This window comes from Xenopus tropicalis, chromosome 6, assembly GCF_000004195.4.
Source record: "Xenopus tropicalis strain Nigerian chromosome 6, UCB_Xtro_10.0, whole genome shotgun sequence".
NCBI classification, from domain to species: Eukaryota; Metazoa; Chordata; class Amphibia; order Anura; family Pipidae; genus Xenopus; species Xenopus tropicalis.
The window spans coordinates 58,590,929-58,611,344 of record NC_030682.2 but is presented as its reverse complement, the minus strand read 5'-3'; the positions used below and the strand labels follow the sequence as shown (position 1 = coordinate 58,611,344).

The following is a 20,416-nucleotide window of genomic DNA, read 5'->3' as shown; positions in this document are numbered from 1 at the left end:
ATCTGGCCTGAAATCGGGCAGATCTCGATCGGGCAGGTTAGAAAATCTAGTCTGATCAGGGACCGCATCGGCTCGTTGATGCGGTCCCCAAACCGACAGCCCCATTGCCGCCAATATAATTCGATCGTTTGGCCCCAGGGCCAAACGATCGAATTAGCCTACATGCTCCCCGATATTGCCCACCCGTAGGTGGGGATATCGGTTGAAGATATTCCTATCGGAATCTTAACATGTATGGGCACCTTAAGGGAGGTGACACACAGGGAGATCAGTTGGCTGCTGTTACTAAGTAGCTCCATGTGTCTTCCACCCTAGGGCAGAGTCGACTGCAATAAATCTTCGCTAACGTGGGCAACTAATCTCCCCGAAATGCCATCCCACCGGCAAGAATGTAAATTGCTGGTGGTATGGGATATGCATAGCTTTGATTTTCCGACGTTGCCCAAAATTTCCGTGTGAGGCGCCTATTGAGCTACCTAGAACCAACTACTTGTCACGGCTACTTAACACCAGAAAATACCCTGCCATAGACAATAGTGAGAATTGCCTCTGCTAAAACACATAGATACGATTATCAGTAAATAATCAGCATTGTCTATTTTAATAGCCATGACAAGTAGCTGCTACTAGTAGCTTGATGTGTCTTCACCTTTATACAGCACATCCACAAATAAGGGTGACATTCAGTGGTGTAACTATGGGGGCCCTCACCCAAAATTGTGTGTGACTTGTGGTGTACACTAAAACGCAGGTCACGCGCAAAGTTAAAAAATATCTGTTAACTCGCAATTTTGAGTGTGCCGCGGGCCCTCTACATGGGAAGCAGACCCGGGCCCCCCTGCAGCCGTGGGGTCTTCTTTTTGTAGTTACGCCCAGGGCCGCTGCTGGCCAAATGGGTGCCCTAAGCAGAAATTTACTTTTGTGCCCCCTCTCCCAAATATTACGGAAGTAAAAATAATAAAAAAAACCACCTACTATAGGGGCCCCACACACAGTGCCCCCATAGATTGATTGAACTATCCGGGACAGCAGGATGCGCTATAAAAACCGGCGGGACAGTGTTGGGGGGTATGTTATAATATATAAAAATGTTTTTTTTTTGGAGCAGCTGGGATGGTGCCCCCCTGGGATTGGTGCCCTATGCAGACTGAGTACTCTGCTTATAGGGAGCGGCGGCCCTGGTAACGCCACTGGTGACATTCCCTGAAGCAGGGTTTTTATACCGTCTTGTGGAAGGGCAAAAAAGTTCACAGAACTAAAGAAGAAGCTTACCAGCTGCATATTTTTGTATGAAGAGCAATACATTTTAGCTTTCCTTTACTTCTTATTGTGACATCATTTTGCTAATTTTCATTAAAACATTTTTTTCAGAGTACTGCAACCAGTAATAGATTTCTGTCTTGCATCAAGCCCATCTTTCAGTGGGTCTGAGAATGAATGGTATTATATATCACTTTTCTTACATTTAAACTCTTGTCTAGGTTGCATGTTATTTGATTTAAAATAGCCAAGTTTTTCTTTGAGAAAGGGAGTAGATATCTGGTATGCCATTGGCAAAAGTAGTTGTTTGGTATTCCGTGTGCTTTTGCTAAGATTTTTTTTAATGTTTGGGTTGTTTGCTAAGGCTGTTGCATATTATGGGTCTATCCAATTGATCTGATGCCTCTTCTGAGATGTCAGAATACTATATTCCTTTAACTATGTAAGATTCTCTTTCTCTCCTAAGTAATATTAATATTGATGGAAAGTTTTTGCAGTATCCCTTGTGGAGTGACAAGCATTACATTTTTTAATTAGGGCTATGTAAAATGAGTAAAAAATATTTCCTTTAAAGGTTAGTTCACTTCAAAGAACTAAACCCTACCCCATTCTCAGCCCCGCTCCAAGCTCCCTCCCCACAAAAGCAATTTTGTTCAGATGTTTCCTTGTGTGCTAACTTGCTATAAATCTACAGAGTTGCATCTGGCATAATGGCATCATCTGTCTGTCTTCTGAACCCTTTCTGTCAGTTGCCAATACATCTTGCTGGATCATGCACAGTCAAAGCTGATTCAGGAAGTAGATATGGAAGACAGAGGAATGATGGCACCTTTAAACTCTGCTGCACAACTCTGCAGATTTATGGCAGGACAGCACAGAAAGATTTCTGAAAATAACAGAAGCTGCAGGCAGGGAGCTTGGATGGGGGGGGGGGGTGTTTAGTTTACCTTTAGTACTAACTTTTGGTATGTTGCAGAGATTATTGTGTTTTAGTAGCGAAGTGAGAATGAAAGCAAAGCAAACAAAATTTGGAAATCAGAATAGAAAACATTTTAGCAGTAACACTAGTGGGAGAACCTGTATTGCCTGAGATTTAGATCTACTTTTACTTATGAGTACAATTATTACTCATAACTCAAGTCAAATGTATCAATTTGAACATGGCACACAGCAAATTCATTAAAGGACATATCAATCCAAAAAAACATTTTATTGCCTAAAAAAAGAAAACATAATTGACATGTTCTTTAAAATCAAATATGATCATGTTACAATGTCACTGCAAACCCAGACAACAGCAATACATTTGTGTCACTTCGGTTTTATGCTTTTCCTTGGTAAAGTAAACAAGGTGGAGGCATGTCTACTATTTGTAAATAAGGCTTCTGCTCATGCTGAAAGGGGAACACCACATGATATATTTAATCAGCGCTGCTGAATATGTTGACGCTTTATAAATAAATGTTGATAATAGTTTTACAGTGTCATTGAAGGTGTAGTCCCTTGCTGTTCTCTGGTTTTAACTTTTAAAACAGTGAAGCAGAAAAATACTTTATAGTACAGCGCCACCTGCTGTATTAGAAACAAACAGCAGATCTCTGTCCCTCAGAAATGGGAAAAGGAAAAATGGTCAATTAGAATAGGGTAGAGATGAGTAAGAAATAGGAATAATATGGAAGAATATAAGTAGATAATATATGGCTGGTGCACCGTACAAGGGTGGGATATACCTAGAACTTCGTGACTTGGATTATGCAACATAGCAAGGAAACTAACTTTGATTAGCAGAGACCTAAACACTGCATATGCCTGACTGGGGCAATATGATGCTTAGGGGCTGATTTACTAAGACACGATTTCGAATCCGAATTGGAAAAATTCCGATTGGAAACGAACATTTTGCGACTTTTTCGGTAATTTTGCGATGTTTTCGTATTTTGCGATTTTTTCAGCGTCTTTACGATTTTTGCGTAAAAACGCAAGTTTTTCGTAGCCATTACGAAAGTTGCGCAAAGTCGCGATTTTTTCGTAGCGTTAACACTTAAAAGGCGCAAGTTTTAACACTACGAAAAAATCGCGACTTTGCGCAACTTTCGTAATGGCTACGAAAAACTCGCGTTTTTACACAAAAATCGTAAAGACGCCGAAAAAATCGCAAAAGATACAAAAAAATCGCAAAAGATACGAAAAAATCGCAAAATTACCGATCATTACGAAAAAAACACAATCGGACGCATTCGGCCCGTTCGTGGGTTAGTAAATGTGCCCCTTAGTGTTTCATACATCAGTTAAAGGGGTTGTTTGCCTAACTTTTAGTATGATGTAGAGAGTAATATTCTGAGACAATTTGCAATTAGTTAGTATAAAGAAATCAATAACCGATACAAGAAGTGAAGAGGGCCCTGCACAAAAGAGCTTACAATCTACAAGGCCATAGAAAAGAACCCCTTTGCCTTGAGGAACTGAATTTGAAGCAGCAAAAATGGTTCTTGTGGTTGCGGAACACCCTGCTATATTTATATATATATATATATGTGAAATTGACCTTGATGGACTACAGTCTTTTTTAACCAAAATGAACTATGTAACCAAGTCAGGCTAGTGAATCTATGCAACTGTCAATATTTCAGAGAATAGGAGTAAAGCAAAAAAAAAAAAAAAAACCCACCACCACCACTGTCTTTAAAACACATTTTATTATATGCAGCAAAACTTGTGAAGGTGTATTTGTTGCATTTCACACATATTTATTTAAAAAAAAACTGCATTAGTTGCTATAATTTAAGCCATTAACCTGTTATGAAACTGGAGTTAAATAAAACATGTTTTGCACCCTTTGCTCTGTTTAGGGTCAAAATTTCCTTTTCTTTTGCCGTACAGGGACCAGTTTTCTGTATATCACACAAACTAATCAGTGGTCAGACTGGTTAGATCACAAGGTGGCAATGCATGAAGTTTTATGCTGACAAATGATTATATATGTCAAAAATGGGGTGCTACATAGTTTATTCGGTCATATTGTTTATTTGGGGCAACACTATTATAAAGGAGTCTGAAAATGGGAAGGTGCCCATACACATGAAGATCCGCTTGCTTGGCGTCCTCACAGATTTTTCTTCCAATATCCCCACCTATCAGGGAACATGTAGGCTAATTCGATCGTTTGGCCCTATAATGTCGGCTAAATCTTTTAAACTGCCCGATTGATATCTGACCAATTTCAGGCCAGATAATGGCCGGGCATGCCCCTACAAGGGATCGATATCGGCAGCTACAATCGGCATGTGAATGGCCACCTTAAGTGTAGCTACAAAAAGTAATAACACACACTATTGTTTGAAAGGTAGCACTTCAGGCAAATTAGCAATTAAGTATATATTTAGAAATAACACATGAACATGACAAAGGCTTTATCATAAAAAGTTTTGACAAATTAGGGTTATTCTCCTTAGAAAAGTCTGCATACATACATTATATTTACACTGTCAGTATAAATATTTCTTATATTTATAATACTCAATAGCAATTGAGGGCATTCATTTACACACTGGTTTAACTTTCATCAGCACAGAAATTATTTCTAGCTAGTAAAACGTTGTCAGAACGTGATTATTCTTGCCTGTTGCTAGATAGCTAGATTGCTTGCATTTTTTTATGCCTAGTTTTGAAATGATGATGAACATGGACATTTTTTTTCATGATTTTCCCAATAAGCTGTTAGCGCACCACTCCTATAGAAAATTTCCAAAGGTCCTGTAACTATACAAATATCCCCCTTTGTTTTTTTCATTTTTTTATACTTTTACTTATTATGTAGATGGACTTAAGTTTACACTCCTGTAGCTTACAGATGTGCTGTATGGCATATTTTATTCCATTTTCTTCTACTAACTACAAATCTGTACGTTAGAAAATCCAGTGGACATAAATAAAACTAAAGAAAATAAAGACGAAGATACTTTGGAAAAGGGTAGACTGCATTTTACTTTGTGAGCCTTTATCTTATATAGTCTAACATTAACATGCAGAATTATGTGTAATACAAAATAATATCATAAGCTAGCAACGTTTTAGAGTATCCCTTTTTATATACTATTACAAAAGTAATGGAGGTGTCTCTACTATATAATATTCCATTTATAAAAATATACATGTCTATTAACAGATACTTTAGCTTGATCACATTTGGAGCAGTTTCACTTTTCCCTTAAAGAAGAAAAGTTTAAAAATTAGTAAACTATCAGAAAGGTCAGAAAAACTGCACAGGATTTCTTTTGTGTACACATGTTCTTCTGTGTCAGACGTCCTGTCAGAAAAATCCTCCAGGGCACGGCACAAACCTGCTCAATTTGCTCCTGTCATGTTTTCTGTCCCTGCCATCTATGCTGTGTAATCTGAGCTACCAGCAGCATGGAAGTTACTGAGACCAAGCTAAAATTCTAGCTGCTATCTTACACAGGGAGGTTCTGGGGCTGTTCATACAGGTATGCTAAAGATTTCTACAGAATAAATATAGCACTATTGTGACTATTGCCAATAAAATGCCTTTCCTTTAAAAGTCAGAACCCATGGAGCGGATCGGTTGCCCACGATAGATCTCTGCTATCACAGGCGACTAACCGCTCTGAAATGGCTTTCCACCGGAAACAATAGGAGTCATTGGTGGAAAGCCCTTCATTGTTCTCTCTGCACATTCCTGGTCGTCTCCTTCGCTCCTCTCAGAGCCTCCATCTTTTTACACTATCCACACCCACTACACTCTCTCCTCTTAAACCTTTCTATCTTGCTGCTTCTTACCAATGGAACTCTATCCCTGAATCCCTCCATAGAGAACTCTAACTCTCTTTAAGAAAAAGCTCAGATGCTTCCTTCTGGAGCACTAAAACATTTTGCCTAGTCCTGTGCTTAGGGGCAAATGCCCATACCTTGTGCACTCTTACCTTCCAATTTGTGCCTGTATGTTCCCCAACCACTTAGATAATAAGCTCTACGGGGCAGGGACCTCCTTCCTACTGTGTCTCATACCACATGGCACTTATTCCCTGTGCATTTATATATATTTATTTATTAAAACACTTGTCCTCCCTGCGTGTAATTTTGTATTTTGTAAGATTGTACAGCGCTGCATACCCTTGTGTCGCTCCATTTTACAAAGTCATGTGAAGTTGCCTGCAGGAGGAAACTTCATGTAACTCCAGAACACTGAGGGCTTTTCGTTGGAGACTCCTATTGTTGCCGGTGGAAAGCCATTTTGGATCGGTTAGTCGCCCATGATAGCAGAGATCTATATCAGGCTACTGAACATCTTCATGGGTTCTTACTAAAGCATGTTTGTACAATTCTTTAGTATTTCTAGTGGACTATAATCCAAAAATGTAAGCCAGAAAAAAAAAGATATCTATTGCTTCTATCTATTTCAGTGATCCCTAACTAGTGCCTTGCAAGCAACATGTTGCTCCCCAATCTCTTTGATGTTGCTCCCAGTGATCTCAAAGCAGGTGCTCATTTTTAAATTTCTGACTTGGAGGCGTAAATCCATGTGTCCTGACAAACAGAGCCTCCTTTAGACTGTCAGTCAACATTGGGCTACCAAATAACCAATCACAGCCCCTATTGTGCACACCCTAGGAACTTTTTTCATGCTTGTGTGGGTTCCCTACTTTTTTAATATTTAAATGTTGCGCGCGGTTAAAAAAAAAAAAAAAAAAAGTTGGGGATCCCTGATCTATTTGTTTATTAGCGGAGACCATGGTAGGTAGTTGCGATCAGTCTGATTTTTTTATCCAAAGCTATATTTTACATAATAAAAGAAAACATAATAAGCAACTCTCCATTATACACATTTTTCAATGGTTTAATAGTATTTGTAAATGTACTTTTTGTTCTCTGTACTTACACCGGAAACATTGCAGCAGTGGTCAGAAGTTCTCCTGGTCTGTATATGTCAGATGGCCACCATAGTTTGAGGCATTAAAATCAGTAGTGCAGAGAATATAAACAACCAGCAGTTTGTCACTGTGGTTAGCACTTCAGCCTTACAGTGCTGGGGTCCTACATTTGGTTTCTGTCTGGGCACGTACCCCTTGTTCTCCCTGTTGTCTTATTGGGTTTTCTCCCGCATGTCAAAAACTTTACAGGAATTGTAACTGGCTTCTGATTAAATTGAACCTAGTATGCGCAAGAGGGTCTTTAGACTAAAAGCTTCAATGTGGCAGGGGCCGATGTGAAATGTAATGTTCTTTATGCAAAGGAAAGAAAAAGTTCTTTTTTTTTTGTGGACTTCCTACTAAATCTTAAATTTGTATTTAGCAAATGTAGAGGGAATTTGCACATGTGAAGCATGATTGCAGGTTTGCTAAGATACAAGAAACTCCTTGCTCTCAGGAGTTACTTGTGAAGGACAAAGCATACTTGGAAGATTGTCATCCGTGGTTAAATCTTCGCTATCGCAGGTGACAAATGTCCCAATATGTCATTGCCCTTAAAGGCCCCTTCGCTACCCCGGGGCTGACACATGCACAGTAGAGTGAAAAAGCTACCTTTAAAAGAAAAAAAGGTTTGACTTTTTCACTTTACTGTGCATGCTCACAACAGTAGAGAAAGAGGATGTTGGAAGAGGAACACTACGTGGTGTTCACACAGAAAAACCCTGGGCTTGGCAGTTTTCTGTTAAAAGGAGCATCAGCCCAATGTTTCAATAACTTTTCATGCAAAAAATATGAGAAGCATCTTTAGATTGCAGTATACTTTAAATTAGAGAATCTTTTCCATTGGGTATCCTTATTTTGTGGACACCTATTTCAAGAAAAATGTTGTTTGGTCTGCCAATGCACTTTGACAATGGCAAAATTTGACAAATAAATTTATACAGGTGTGGCACCCGTCATTCAGAACAGTCATGACCTTGGGTTTTTCAGAGAAGGGGTATTTCCAAAATTTGGATCTCCCTACCTTGCCTATTGAAAAATCAAGTACAATGTACTGTTTTAATTTTATAGAGAAAAAGGAAACCATTTTTAATTATTATTTTTTTTTTTGCTTATAATGGAGTCTATGCCCTTCTTTGAACTTTCTGGATAACAGGTTTCAAGATAACTGATCCCATACCTGTATTTGTAATGCCCTGAATAAAAACAGGTGCTAATATATTAATCATTATTGTCAGCAGCTAGTCTCCACTAGGGCCATGGCCCTCATTACCTTTTGTATTGGATATTGGTTGTTTTGTATGCTTTCTTGTATGTTTAATGAATACACCTATTTATTGTACAACGTTAGAGAATGTTGTTGCTGTTTTATAAATACGTAGTAATAATAATAGATAAGAAAAGCTGAGGCGGACCACCACATGGAGGTTTCTGTTGTATGATCAGAGATAGAACTAAAGCTTAACAAACAAGAAGCTAGAAATTCTGTAAACTGTGTTTTGAGATTCTGTACCAGCTCGAGGCAAACACTCCATTTTAGCAGAGAAGATCTGTGAATCCAATGAATGGCCCCAGTAGCTCCCCATCTTCTTTTCTGCCACAATACAAGGCTGGTTGGTAATTAAGATTCCTATTACACAGCAGCTCAGTAACCAGTGCAATTTGCATTACAATAATTATTCAGCCCTCTAGCATCAGCTTATATGAGACACAAAACTAATTTTCTGCTTGATGATTTGCAGAAGTCACAACATCTTCTTAGAGCAAAGTGAACATGGGAGTGTCACTGACACTACTATCAAAATCTAAATTGGTGACCACCATGCACAACTTTGAAGGCGTGGATCATTGCTGTTACAGCGATTATGAAATTTAGGCTAGTGGGGTAAATTCAGTATATAGCATATGGCATTTCCAGCCAAATTTTTTTTGGTTTATTTTCCATAACTAAACCATAGATAGTTATATTTATTTGACAGATTTTACCTGGTGTTCAGCTGAGCCATATAATTTATTGCCATACAGCCCAAGATTAGAAACACCAGAATAGCAACCATCCAATTTGTCCTAACTGATATACTATGACATTTCTAAATGGACAGGCTAAACATTGTTAATGTTGCTATAATAGCAGACATGTTCTTACCAGTGGCTCACGGTTACTCTTTAAACCAGCATCCAGAATGTTTTCATTTTTCTTCGGATGTTTTTACATGCCTTTTTAACCTATGTCCAGATTAAAAATCTGGTGCAAGGTGCAGAGTGCAATGTTGGTGGATTCAGCCTAATCCTGTCCTTACTAGCTGCCATATGGCAGGCGATAATTTCAGGCTCCCAACATGGTCTGCATCTGTTGCATATCCCTAACTTGACATATAAACAGCACGCAAATTCGGGGATTGGAGGGTCCTACATGCCAGTTATAAATGACCCCTATGACCAACAAACATCCCCTTATTTCTTTGTAAGGTCACTAGAGCATATAGAGGATCTCCTCCTTTACTACTGTGTCACAGCATACCAACCCAAATAAAAGAACTACTACATAAGAGGATGGTAAAGCACTTAGGAATGTATATAAAGACTTCTGCAATCAAGGTTAAAAAAAAACAAAAAACAAAACTGTGCGAGAAGGATTTTTTTTTTTTTTAAATTAAGGCAACTCTGCTACTGCAAATACAGCAACATTAATAATTAAATAACTAATGGATGCCTGACGACCTGTGGACCGCTGTTGTTGCACCCAGACTTCTTTAACATATAAAATAGGTAAATGCAGATCAACAACAACTGGATAGCCATTAGCTTAGGCTAATGCCACACAAAGTGTATGGCACATATTTTCAGCAAGCTGAAAAAACACTTGCAGAGAATACGCACCATACACTTGAAACTCCCCCTACCTGTGCCTGCACCTGAATTGGTTGAATACGCTTGGGTGCAAGCACATGTAGCCAATATCCACATAAAAATGCAATGTCTCGTGTTTTTTTGGTGGATATCGGTAGTGTTTACCTGTAGTAAAACAAACAGCTAACATTTACTGCTTTGGTTTCAGAAACAGAACAGTTTAATATAAAACCTCTAATAATGTGTTTGACATGAAAGCACCTTCTTAGCTAATGATTCCCTTGAGCGCCTAGCACAGCATATTAAAGAAGAAGGAAAGGTAAAAACTAAGTAAGCTTTATCAGAAATGTTTATGTAAATACAGCCATAAGCACTCACAGGAAAACAGACACAAATAATCTGTAAAAAGAATATTTGTGTCTGTTTTCCTCTGCCAGAGACACACAGCTTTCAGCTTTCTCTTCTCTGCTGCTCCTCCCTCCTTTAAGAATGCTAAGAACTCACCCCCCCCTTAGGAATGTGGATCTGAGCCAATCAGCAGGAAGCTGACTCAGTCTAACTAACTGAGCATGTACACTTTGTCTGGGTGTCTGTGCAGGACTGAGGCATTATGGGAACTTTCTTTACACAGCTCAGCGTTTTTTCTTCTTGTTTGGCTTCTGATCATCTGAACGGGAGAAATATGGGGAGACTTAAGGGCACTATTGAGACAACTGAAGGTATGCCTGCAGCTTGAGATTAACTCTTTATTAGCCTTTCCTTCTTCTTTAAAGATAAGGACTGGGCAGTGAATATATGACATCTAAGGTAGCAAAGCACACACTGCACAGATAACCTAGATCAGGACTGTCCAACTGAAAGCTTGCGGGCCGCAGGTGGCCCTCCAAAGGATTTTTATGGCCCCAGTATCAAGGAAAGCACATCATTTTAATTTAATCTGGCCCTCCAACATGATTTATGACAAAGAATTGCCCCACTACTTGTATTAAGTTACAGTGACAAAACAAATTGTTCTGCATTATGAGTGGTGTGTACAAATTTTCATTGAACTGGCACTATATTAAAGAAAACAGCTTCTCCTATAAGAAACCACTATAATGCACAGTTTTGCAGATACAGGGAGGGCAATTTTAATGTTACAAGTTATTTGTTTAATACAGGTTCATCTAGTAAAAGAATACTAAAACCTTAAAAAGATCTAGAGGAAAGTATAAATCAAAGACTGAATTGACATTTGTACTAAGGATTGATTTAACAGTATTTCTTCAGAAACACCAAACAAAAGATCATACTTTGTGATCATAAAAAAACCCTTAGATTTTAGGCACTTGTTAAATTTAAAATACATTTCACAAATGCAGTGAAAACATGCTAAATAAAAAGCAACTGCATATTTTACCAAAGAAATTGATAAACACAAAACACACTTGAATTATATTTTTGTAATAAAATGGCAAATTAGGAAGCAATATGTTCCTATCTCCCTGTAGCTCGCTTTAAATAATACTGAACATTTGACATCTCCACATCTCTTACAAATCCTATTCTGTAAAATAAACTTCTAGTGCTCATTAAAAGTCTTTACTTGCTACTAAAATAAACAAAATACCAATGTACAAAACACATTAACATATTTACAATATTTATATTTGCCAGGGTAACCAATATCAGTTATACAAAACTACCACAATGCCTCTGGAAAAAAAACAGTACAAAGTACATTCTTATGGCATAAACAAATACTTGGAAACCCATATTGTATTTCCAGTTTGATTCCTAAAAATAAATCCCATTAAGGGAAGAAAGTGTAAAAAAATAGGCTTTAACTTAAGCCTAAATGTTGCAGATGTGTAAAGAGAACTGGAATCTGAAACCTGTGTAAAACAGTCGCCAATCAAAAAGCTGGTGATTGAGAACTAAAGGTTCTTCACTGCTGGTGCATGCTTCCTGAATTATTCTATCACAGATCTAGCTTTCCAGAACATTTACAAAATGTTTTTCTTTCCTGACGACATAAAAAATAAATTGGATAAAAGAGACTGAAAACTTTCAAATAAAAAAAAAATATGCACGGAACTGTGCTGACCATTTGTTGTTTTAAGTCTACTGGGAGAATTAGGCTTTAGAAGTATTAACTAAAATACCTCCCCTTTTTACCAGTATTTGTTGTTTGCGCATTGATCTCATTTTGATTTATGTCTGAATAAGATAATGGCTTTAGGTTAGCCCATGGATCCTCAAGCATTGAAGGTCTGTAATAGTTTTCCACATCATTAGACACTCTTTTCTCTCTGCCATGCGCTGTACCAAATGGTGTAGATGTCCTGGGTGAACCCTTTGAAAGAAAATCATCAGGTAAAGAAACGTTCAATATACATTCAGTGCTAAAATATATATATGTATTCCTAAAACAAACAACTAGCTCCCAAAGTTCTCCTCAAGTAGTATATTTTCTTGACTGAGTTTCCATGAGAACAACCCAACCTCAAAAAGCTAATTGTTGCATAAAAGATGCTTACATAGTGATACTGACAAGTTCCCATTAAAAGCTAATTTGTCACTATTACTAGGTATGTGGGAATATGGACCACTTTCTATAATAAAAGTAGCCACCCCTCCCCCCAGCCTAGTGGTACTTTTTGCAGCTAACATGGCTTTAGGGTTCTAGGACAGGAAAGCCAGTTAGGTCACTAGTGTTCTCCCCAGAAAAAAAATGGCTGGGTGGGAAAATATATATATAAAAATAATGGTGTGTCTCTCACCTCTCCTACCCTAATTGAACAGTTTTTGCAAAAGCTGATAAGACTGCACACTTCTACACAGTCCTTTCTTTTCTAAAACTGCAAGTGTGGAGGGTCCCGGAATGGAGAAGGGGTATGGGATACAATTCTTGGGCGACGTGCCAGGCCCTGAGAGAAAACTGCATCACTCATGAGGCTACAGACAGTGCTATCCTTTAATAGGCTGGAATACTGTTTTCACCTATGATGTAGCTTGTTGAAAGAGCTCGCCTCTCCCAACACAGCATAAAATATATATATAAAAAAAAAAAATCATCCAGTAGAGAAAACTAACACTTAAGATTATGTTATGACTGTAGCAAAAGGGAAACTGGAAAGCATATTTAAAGTATGACTATTTTTAGGGATAAAGATTATGTGAAGGTATAACGGGGCTTTCGTTTTTATGACTCCTCTCCTCATAAATATAATACTCAGGTATCAAGCAGTATGATTTTTTTCTCTTTTCAAGAGAACTGAAAAGATGCATAAATAAATCTTGTAAGCACAGCGTTGGATATGTTCTACTACCAGTATTAGGGTAATGGCACATAGGGCACCTTTAGTACAAGATCATGCCAATGTACCTGAAACAGAGCCCAACGACGCATACTACAGCTAGCTGAGACAAAAGCAGTAAAAAGTCATGGGGGCTTTCCTACCACAATCTGCTGAAATGATTGCTACAAATAGAGGGCTCAGGCTCAGATTGGCCTGTTTCTTGAGGTGGCTGTAACCGACTATGGTATTTTCTGATCTGGAATCGATTAAAGACTCTCTATTTCCATTACACTACAGTATTTGCATTGATACCAGCAAGTAATTGTTTATATATTGATGGAGATATTGGACATTATTTAATAATTTCTCATCTTTGCTGTTCCCCTTGTGTTTCTTTTATATAGCAGTTATAATTAAAGCTACATAACCCTGGCCTGTGTCACAAACTAAAAAGAACATACCCTTTAAAGCAGCAGTTCTCAACCTTTTCACAGGGGTAGCCTAAGACCATCGAAAAACACATTTCCAAGAGTCTTAGGAATAATTTTTTGGTTGGGGGTCACCACAACATGAGGAACTGTATTAAAGGGTTGTGTCATTAGGAAGGTTGAGAACTACTGCTTTAAAGAAAAGGCTAAATTCTTAGGAAGTGGCAAATTTTAGGCAAAACCCAGTGATTGCAATTGCTTACCTGAAACTCCTGGTAAGTTTTCCTGTTTGGAGAAAACTGCACCAGCCCAGGGTAAATGCAGGTGAGCAATCCTCTTTTTTATCTTTTTGCAGGGGCCCATGCATACGGAATAAGCAAAAAAGCCAGCTTTTTTTGTTAAAGTTCAGCTTTTCACTCTACTAAGCATGTGTGAAGACCAAAGGAACAGGAGCGCTTCCACGTGCCGTTTTCTTCTAACAGGAGCACCAATAAGCGGTTACAATTACTAGGGGATGCCTAACATTAAAGTAAATTGGTAACTTTCCTTCTTCAAAGGGGATGTCCACATTCTACAAAATTCTACTATGGTAACACTTGCAAAAATAAAATTTTCACCAAATAATGTTTATCAACAGAGATCGCTCTTTCCCACATAAGTAGCAACAATTCAGCCATTATTCAGCATAAAGTACTACTACGTTGCTGTTATGGCTCACTGCCATATCTATAGTTATAATTTCTGCAAATAAGATAGTACTTAGCAAAGGAGTAAGGAAAAGAAGAATTTTAAGGTTTTAAGGGCAACTTACTGCTGGGTAATGGCAGGGGTGGCAACTACACTTGCATATGTAAATAAACCCTATTATCAAGTATCAATGCATGCTTGGTTTTGTAATGTATCAACATTAGGTTGTACTATTGCTTGATAAAATTGGGATGCATTATTCAGAAATCTGTTATCCAGAAAGCTTTAAATTTCAGGATGACCTTTGCCCATAGACTTTTTTTTAATTAAACCAACTCTGCAATAATAACATATTTACAATGATAATACCTTAGTTAGGATCAAATACAAGTTACCTGAGTTGCACTACTAAGCTGGCCATACACGTTAAGATTTTTAAAATATCTTTTCATTTTTGTAGGACCAAGCTTATCTTGAAATGATACAATTCAACGTACAATTCGTCTATCAACCAAAACAACCATTTCATGCAATATTGTCTAGCTGAAGCTAGGAAAACTACCTGCTTGGACAATGGGAAAATATCATTATAATTAAAACCTGTCAAACCTGCCTGATCCATTTTCGCAGATGTGCGACTTTAGTGCCCACTAACCTTACGATAAACATAGGACATATAAAAGATAGTTTGCCTGTTTTATTATGTTGATCTTTGATCCCCTTATTGTGCATACTGTAGAGGTTCTTTAAATTATAACCTTAAAGGAGAAGGAAAGGCTAAGTCACTTGGGGGTGCCAAAATGTTAGGCAACCCCAAGTGACTTAAATCGCTTACCTTGTACCTTGGGCTGGTGCCCCTGTAAGAAGAAAACTGCACCAGTCCGGGGTACCTTTAGCGAGTGCTTCCTTCTTCTGCGTGTCTTCTGCCGGCAATATCCGTGGGCCGGCACATGCGCAGTAGAGTGAAAAGCCGACTTCATTGTTAAAGTTCGGCTTTTCACTCTACTGTGCATGCGCAAGTGCAAAGCAGGAAGAGGAAGCGCTCGCTGCAGCTACCCTGGGCTGGTGCGGTTTTCTCCGAACAGGGGCACCAGCCTGGGGTAAAAGGTAAGCAATTAAAGTCACTTAGGGGTTCCTAACATTTTGGCACCCCCGAGTGATTTAGCCTTTCCTTCTCCTTTAAATATAGAAGGAATGTGCAGGTAATTCGGGCTGGTTGGCTAAGCCCTAATTTTGTGCTTCTGGCAGGGACTGTTAGAACATTCCCACCCCACATTTCAAAGACAGCGGGAAAGGTTCACACTGATACAGAGCTCCAATAAAGGGACCATTTTTTGAAGTTGAAGGTACAGTAACACTAAAAAATTTAAGTGTAATAAAGTAATTATAATACAATGCCCAGTTGCCTTGCTTTGTTGTGTTTCCTTCAGAAAGACTACTATAGGTTATATAAATACCCTGCAGTGTAGCCATGAGAGCAGCCATTCAAGCTGGAAAAAAAGAGAAAGGCGCAGGTTACAAAGCAGATAACAGATAAGTTCTGTAGAGTACAATTGTGTTTTATCTGTTATCTGCTATGTAACTGTGCAGTTTCTTTTTTTTTCCAGCTTGAATGGCTGCCCCCGTGGCTACACAGCATCTTTGTTTAAATAAACTATAGTAGTTTTTCTGAGGCAAACACACCAGTTGTACCAGTTCAGGACAAAAGTACATTATATTGTAATTATTTTTAATCACTTTCATTTTTTGGTGTAACTGTTCCTTTAATGATAAATTTTAGCTCAGAATTAAACCAGCACCAGATATTCATTATTGCCGGCAAAATTAGGAGAGATTTCACTTATGCCATATGTCTCGAATATTTACATTGTTCCTATACATTTCTGGAAACTAACACAGTGCCAATGTGATTAATGTAATATCAAACAGCTACTGCCTATCTGACCTCAAATGGCTAGAATTACAAAATGCACATCCACGATTGAGACTTTCTATTTTCTAGCAGAGACATCAACCTACAAGAGCCTCCACATGGGGTATCTGCTGCGCTCGTAAGTACGCCACAGAGAGGGGTGGCCTATAGGGCTTGCAGTCCCATGACATTGCTGCGCACAAGCCCCTTTACATAACTGAATGCTCAGTTAGGTTTTTGTGAATCTAGTGTTCTTTCAAAGAGCAAGTAAAGTAACATTTAATATAGATTGTAAGCATTTTAATATAGATTGTAAGCTCTACGGGGCAGGGACCTCCTTCATCTTGTGTTTCTGACTCTTATTGCAACTGCACCTTGTATTTATTGTTGTACTTTGTATTTATCCATTATCTTTTGTATTTATCCATTATCTTTAACCCCGTCTGTATTAATGAATTCTACTGTACAGCGCTGCGTACATAAGTAGCGCTTTATAAAATATGCCCACCTTGGGTATATGAATGAGTGGGTTGCCTTATACAATGACACCCCCCTCAGTGAACGGCACTTTACTAGCCCTTTAACCCAATAAAATGCCGTCTTTAGTTTGTTTCTCTCTTTAATTTCCCCTATTTCGATCCTTGTTGGGGGGTGGGGGAGGTGGTCCTATAAAAGCTGCCTTAGTTCTTTTTCAAGCATACTGCCATAAGTATTTTTAGTCTGAAGTACAATATGCAACTAGAAGTCACCTGAATGTTTACCACTAAATAGATGGTCACCATTATAACCATTTTACATTTCCTCCAATGCCTTCCCGTATTTCAAAAATCTAATTCAAGTTATTACAACTACCATACTATTTAGTTTACAGGCATTTACGTAACAGAAAATCACCTCATCCAGGACGTTCCTTTACTACCTATTGTCGGTCAGTAGCCAACCTTTTGTGTACCTGCCCAGCTTGCAGAGGAGCCGCAGGTTGGAGAAACTCGACGTTACCAAGTTGAATACCTTTCTTTCCATTCCCCCCACCCTCGTTACCTGATAACTCTGCCTCGGAGAGTAGCCGCGGTGTTGAAATTGAGCCACACTTCCGCCAGGAGATTTGTTGTACGGGGGCGAGTTGTACCGAGGACTCGGCCTTCGGGGCGGCGTGTTGTTGCTTGGAGACTGATGCCCCCCGAATCTTCCACCGTGGAAAGGTGGAGCCATTCCACTGTTTGGGGAAGAGCGCGGAGACTGGCCGCCCCTTGGCGGCCAGTGACCGAACGGAGGGGTGCGGGGGCTGCCGTAGCCCCAGTTGGGAATGGGCGGCGGAGGCAGCATGGGGCCCGGGAGACCTCCGCCTTGATAAGAAATTGGGCTGCGGAAAGATCCCGGGCTCCCTGCGTTGCCCCCGGTAAAAGATGAAGATGGAGAACGGAAGTTTTGTCGGTGCATAATTAGTCTTAAAAAAAGAGGGGTCAAGTGGGAGTCACAACGAGTCTCCGAAAAAGCGCATTAACTAAAATCAAAGAAGTGTCCCACAGCACCCAGATAACCAAACGCACCTTTCACTCCGATTCTCGCCCAATAGAACACTACTTCCGCTTCCGTCTGTACGGTCTCCGGACACAGTTTCTAACTTCCGTTCATGCGTTGTCTAATTGCTCACTGGGGTTACATACCTTGGCGTTCTGGTGTTGACGTGGCCGTAAATGGAACTGTATACCAAGGCTGTTTATAAAGATTTTTGTTTTGGAAATATCCAAGCTATATTTCTAGAAAATTATACCCTAGCAACATGACGGGTGTTTTGTTTCCTTTACTTGATACACCAATAGAGTTGCCACCCTTTCTAGAAAAAAAATATTCTTGTATGCCATATGTATATTTTTGCCTTTTTTCCCCTATTAGTGACACTGATCCTATGCACCAACAGGTCTTTCACTCCCAAAAGGTACATTTAAAACAAGACTTCAGTAACAATCTGTAATCTACTACATAGCATATTATTGTCTAAAGTGCAAAAGTTCAGCGCTCAGGAAAATAAAGTTATTGGATAGAATTATTTTTAAATATCCATAATCAATGTTTAGGTGGTGGAGAATGCATGACAAAAAAGTTGAAAATGGTGGATATACCCAGCAGCATTTCTAGCCCTAATGCTGCTGGAGGTGGCCTTCCCGATGCAGAATTGCGCTCCCTGCACTAGAAAAGCTGTCTTTCAACAAACATTTTACTGTTGCTTACAGAATTGTCAAATGAACAAATTAGAACAATCAAATTAGAACTTGCAGACAGACTGGCAGGAATATCACTTCACCTCTGTGACACACACCCTAGTGGATCCCTCAGGGAATTCTCTATCCTGATTCCCTATTCACTTTGATACCTACACTACAGGCAATGTGGCCTGGGAGAGATATCTCCAAAAAAAGTCAAGTCCTATGTCGGAGCTCAGATCTGCTCTTTCTAGCTCAGCCCTAACTGCCTTACATTCCTAGAGTGTACTATAGAGGGAGCTACACCTGCCACTATCTAATGCCTCATTCACGGGGCCCTGTTCCCCGACTTCACTGGGCCTGGGCCCATGCCCTGGGCTCTCAGCACACATCCACCCTGTTCCTCAGGTGGAAGCAAACAGGAAGGTGCCTATACCAAAGTCAGGCAGGATGTGGTCACCATACCTTCTAACCCAGTGCTGTCCAACTGGCGGCCAGACCCCCCTCTGTGTGGCCCCCCAGCACTATACCAAAGTCAGGCAGGATGTGGTCAGGCAGGATGTGGTCACCATACCTTCTAACCCAGTGCTGTCCAACTGGTGGCCGCCCCCCTCTGTGTGGCCCCCCACCTGTCTGGCTGCTTTGATGGCTTACCTTTGTGTAAGCTTTAAATGGTATCAGTACTGATCTTAACTGGCCCCCTGCATGGTTCTCACCTCAGATTCAGACTGTAATACCCCTGTACTGTTCACACCTTCTAATCTCTGCATTGTTTACCACCTGCAGTGTTCACACCTCAGGCTCAGGCTGTAATCACCCATATTGTTCTCCTGTTCACACCTCAGTGCCTGATCTATGCTGCCTGTGTGTAGGCAGCATAGGGTAGGCAGAGTATGGCACATAGGGCAGAGCATGGCACACACAGGCAGGGTAGGGCAGGCAGAGTATGGCACACACAGGCAGCATAGGGCAGGCAGAGTGCTGCCTGTGTGTGCCATACTCTGCCTACCCTATGCTGCCTGTGGGAGGTGAACCTGGCAGAGGTTTGTTTTGGGAGTTTGTTAGCAGTTGGAAATAGCGATGAAATGGTCCCTAAGGTGTGTAATTATATGCTGGGGGTTGCTCTGCTATCCACAGGGGAGGAGGAGGCATATGGATTTAAGGGTACGTCTTAACATGACATAATATAATTCTTTCACATATGAATGATGGTGTGAGTGAGGACAAAGCAATTGGGTTTTTGCTGCACTACCGCTATAGTGATAAAATGGGTGTGGTTTGAAGTGGGTGTGGTTTAAAGGGGGAGTGGTCAAAACTGGCTTCCATTAGCGGCCCTCCACCATGTATGCGAGATAAATTCCGGCCCTCGGCACCGCAGGGCACTGTTCTAACCAATAGCACACGTGTTAATGAACTCACTTAGATACATTCCCTTCTGCCCAGCAACTAAGAGAACTGAACCTGTAGGGATTTAAAGCCATAGGGGCCATTTAACCCTATGGGTCCCTACATAAAATAAAGAAAATTTTAACAGAACAGTTTTTACAGAAGTTGACAGGACTGCATCTTTCTGCAAATTCATGGCACCCATCATTTGTACAAATCCAGCTCCTGTGAAAAGTTTTCAGTTATGGCAGGCTATGTTGAGGAAGTCATGTCAGGTGGGAGCAAAGCCTGTTACAACGGAATTAGGAGAACATATGCTTATTACCTCCATACATATATTTTCTTGCGACTCAGCTCTAAAATTTGCGGATAACCGTTAACTAAGTGGAATAAACATTAGAAGGCCAGTACTTGTTTTAATGTCTATCAATAAAGTGCGCCACGTAGAGTGCACAGGTCATAGGAGGAGTACTTTGTAAAT

At 39.7% G+C, this 20,416-nt stretch overlaps 1 protein-coding gene across 1 annotated transcript; it reads right to left on the bottom strand.

Annotated features, from left to right (window-relative positions):
- Positions 1-11,142: 11,142 nt before the first annotated feature.
- On the bottom strand, positions 11,143-17,906 carry mplkip (M-phase specific PLK1 interacting protein). Its single transcript, NM_203694.1, is given in 2 exon segments — positions 11,143-12,372; positions 17,387-17,906. Coding segments are annotated over 2 exon segments (603 nt in total). The 5' UTR covers positions 17,786-17,906; the 3' UTR covers positions 11,143-12,168.
- Positions 17,907-20,416: the final 2,510 nt, after the last annotated feature.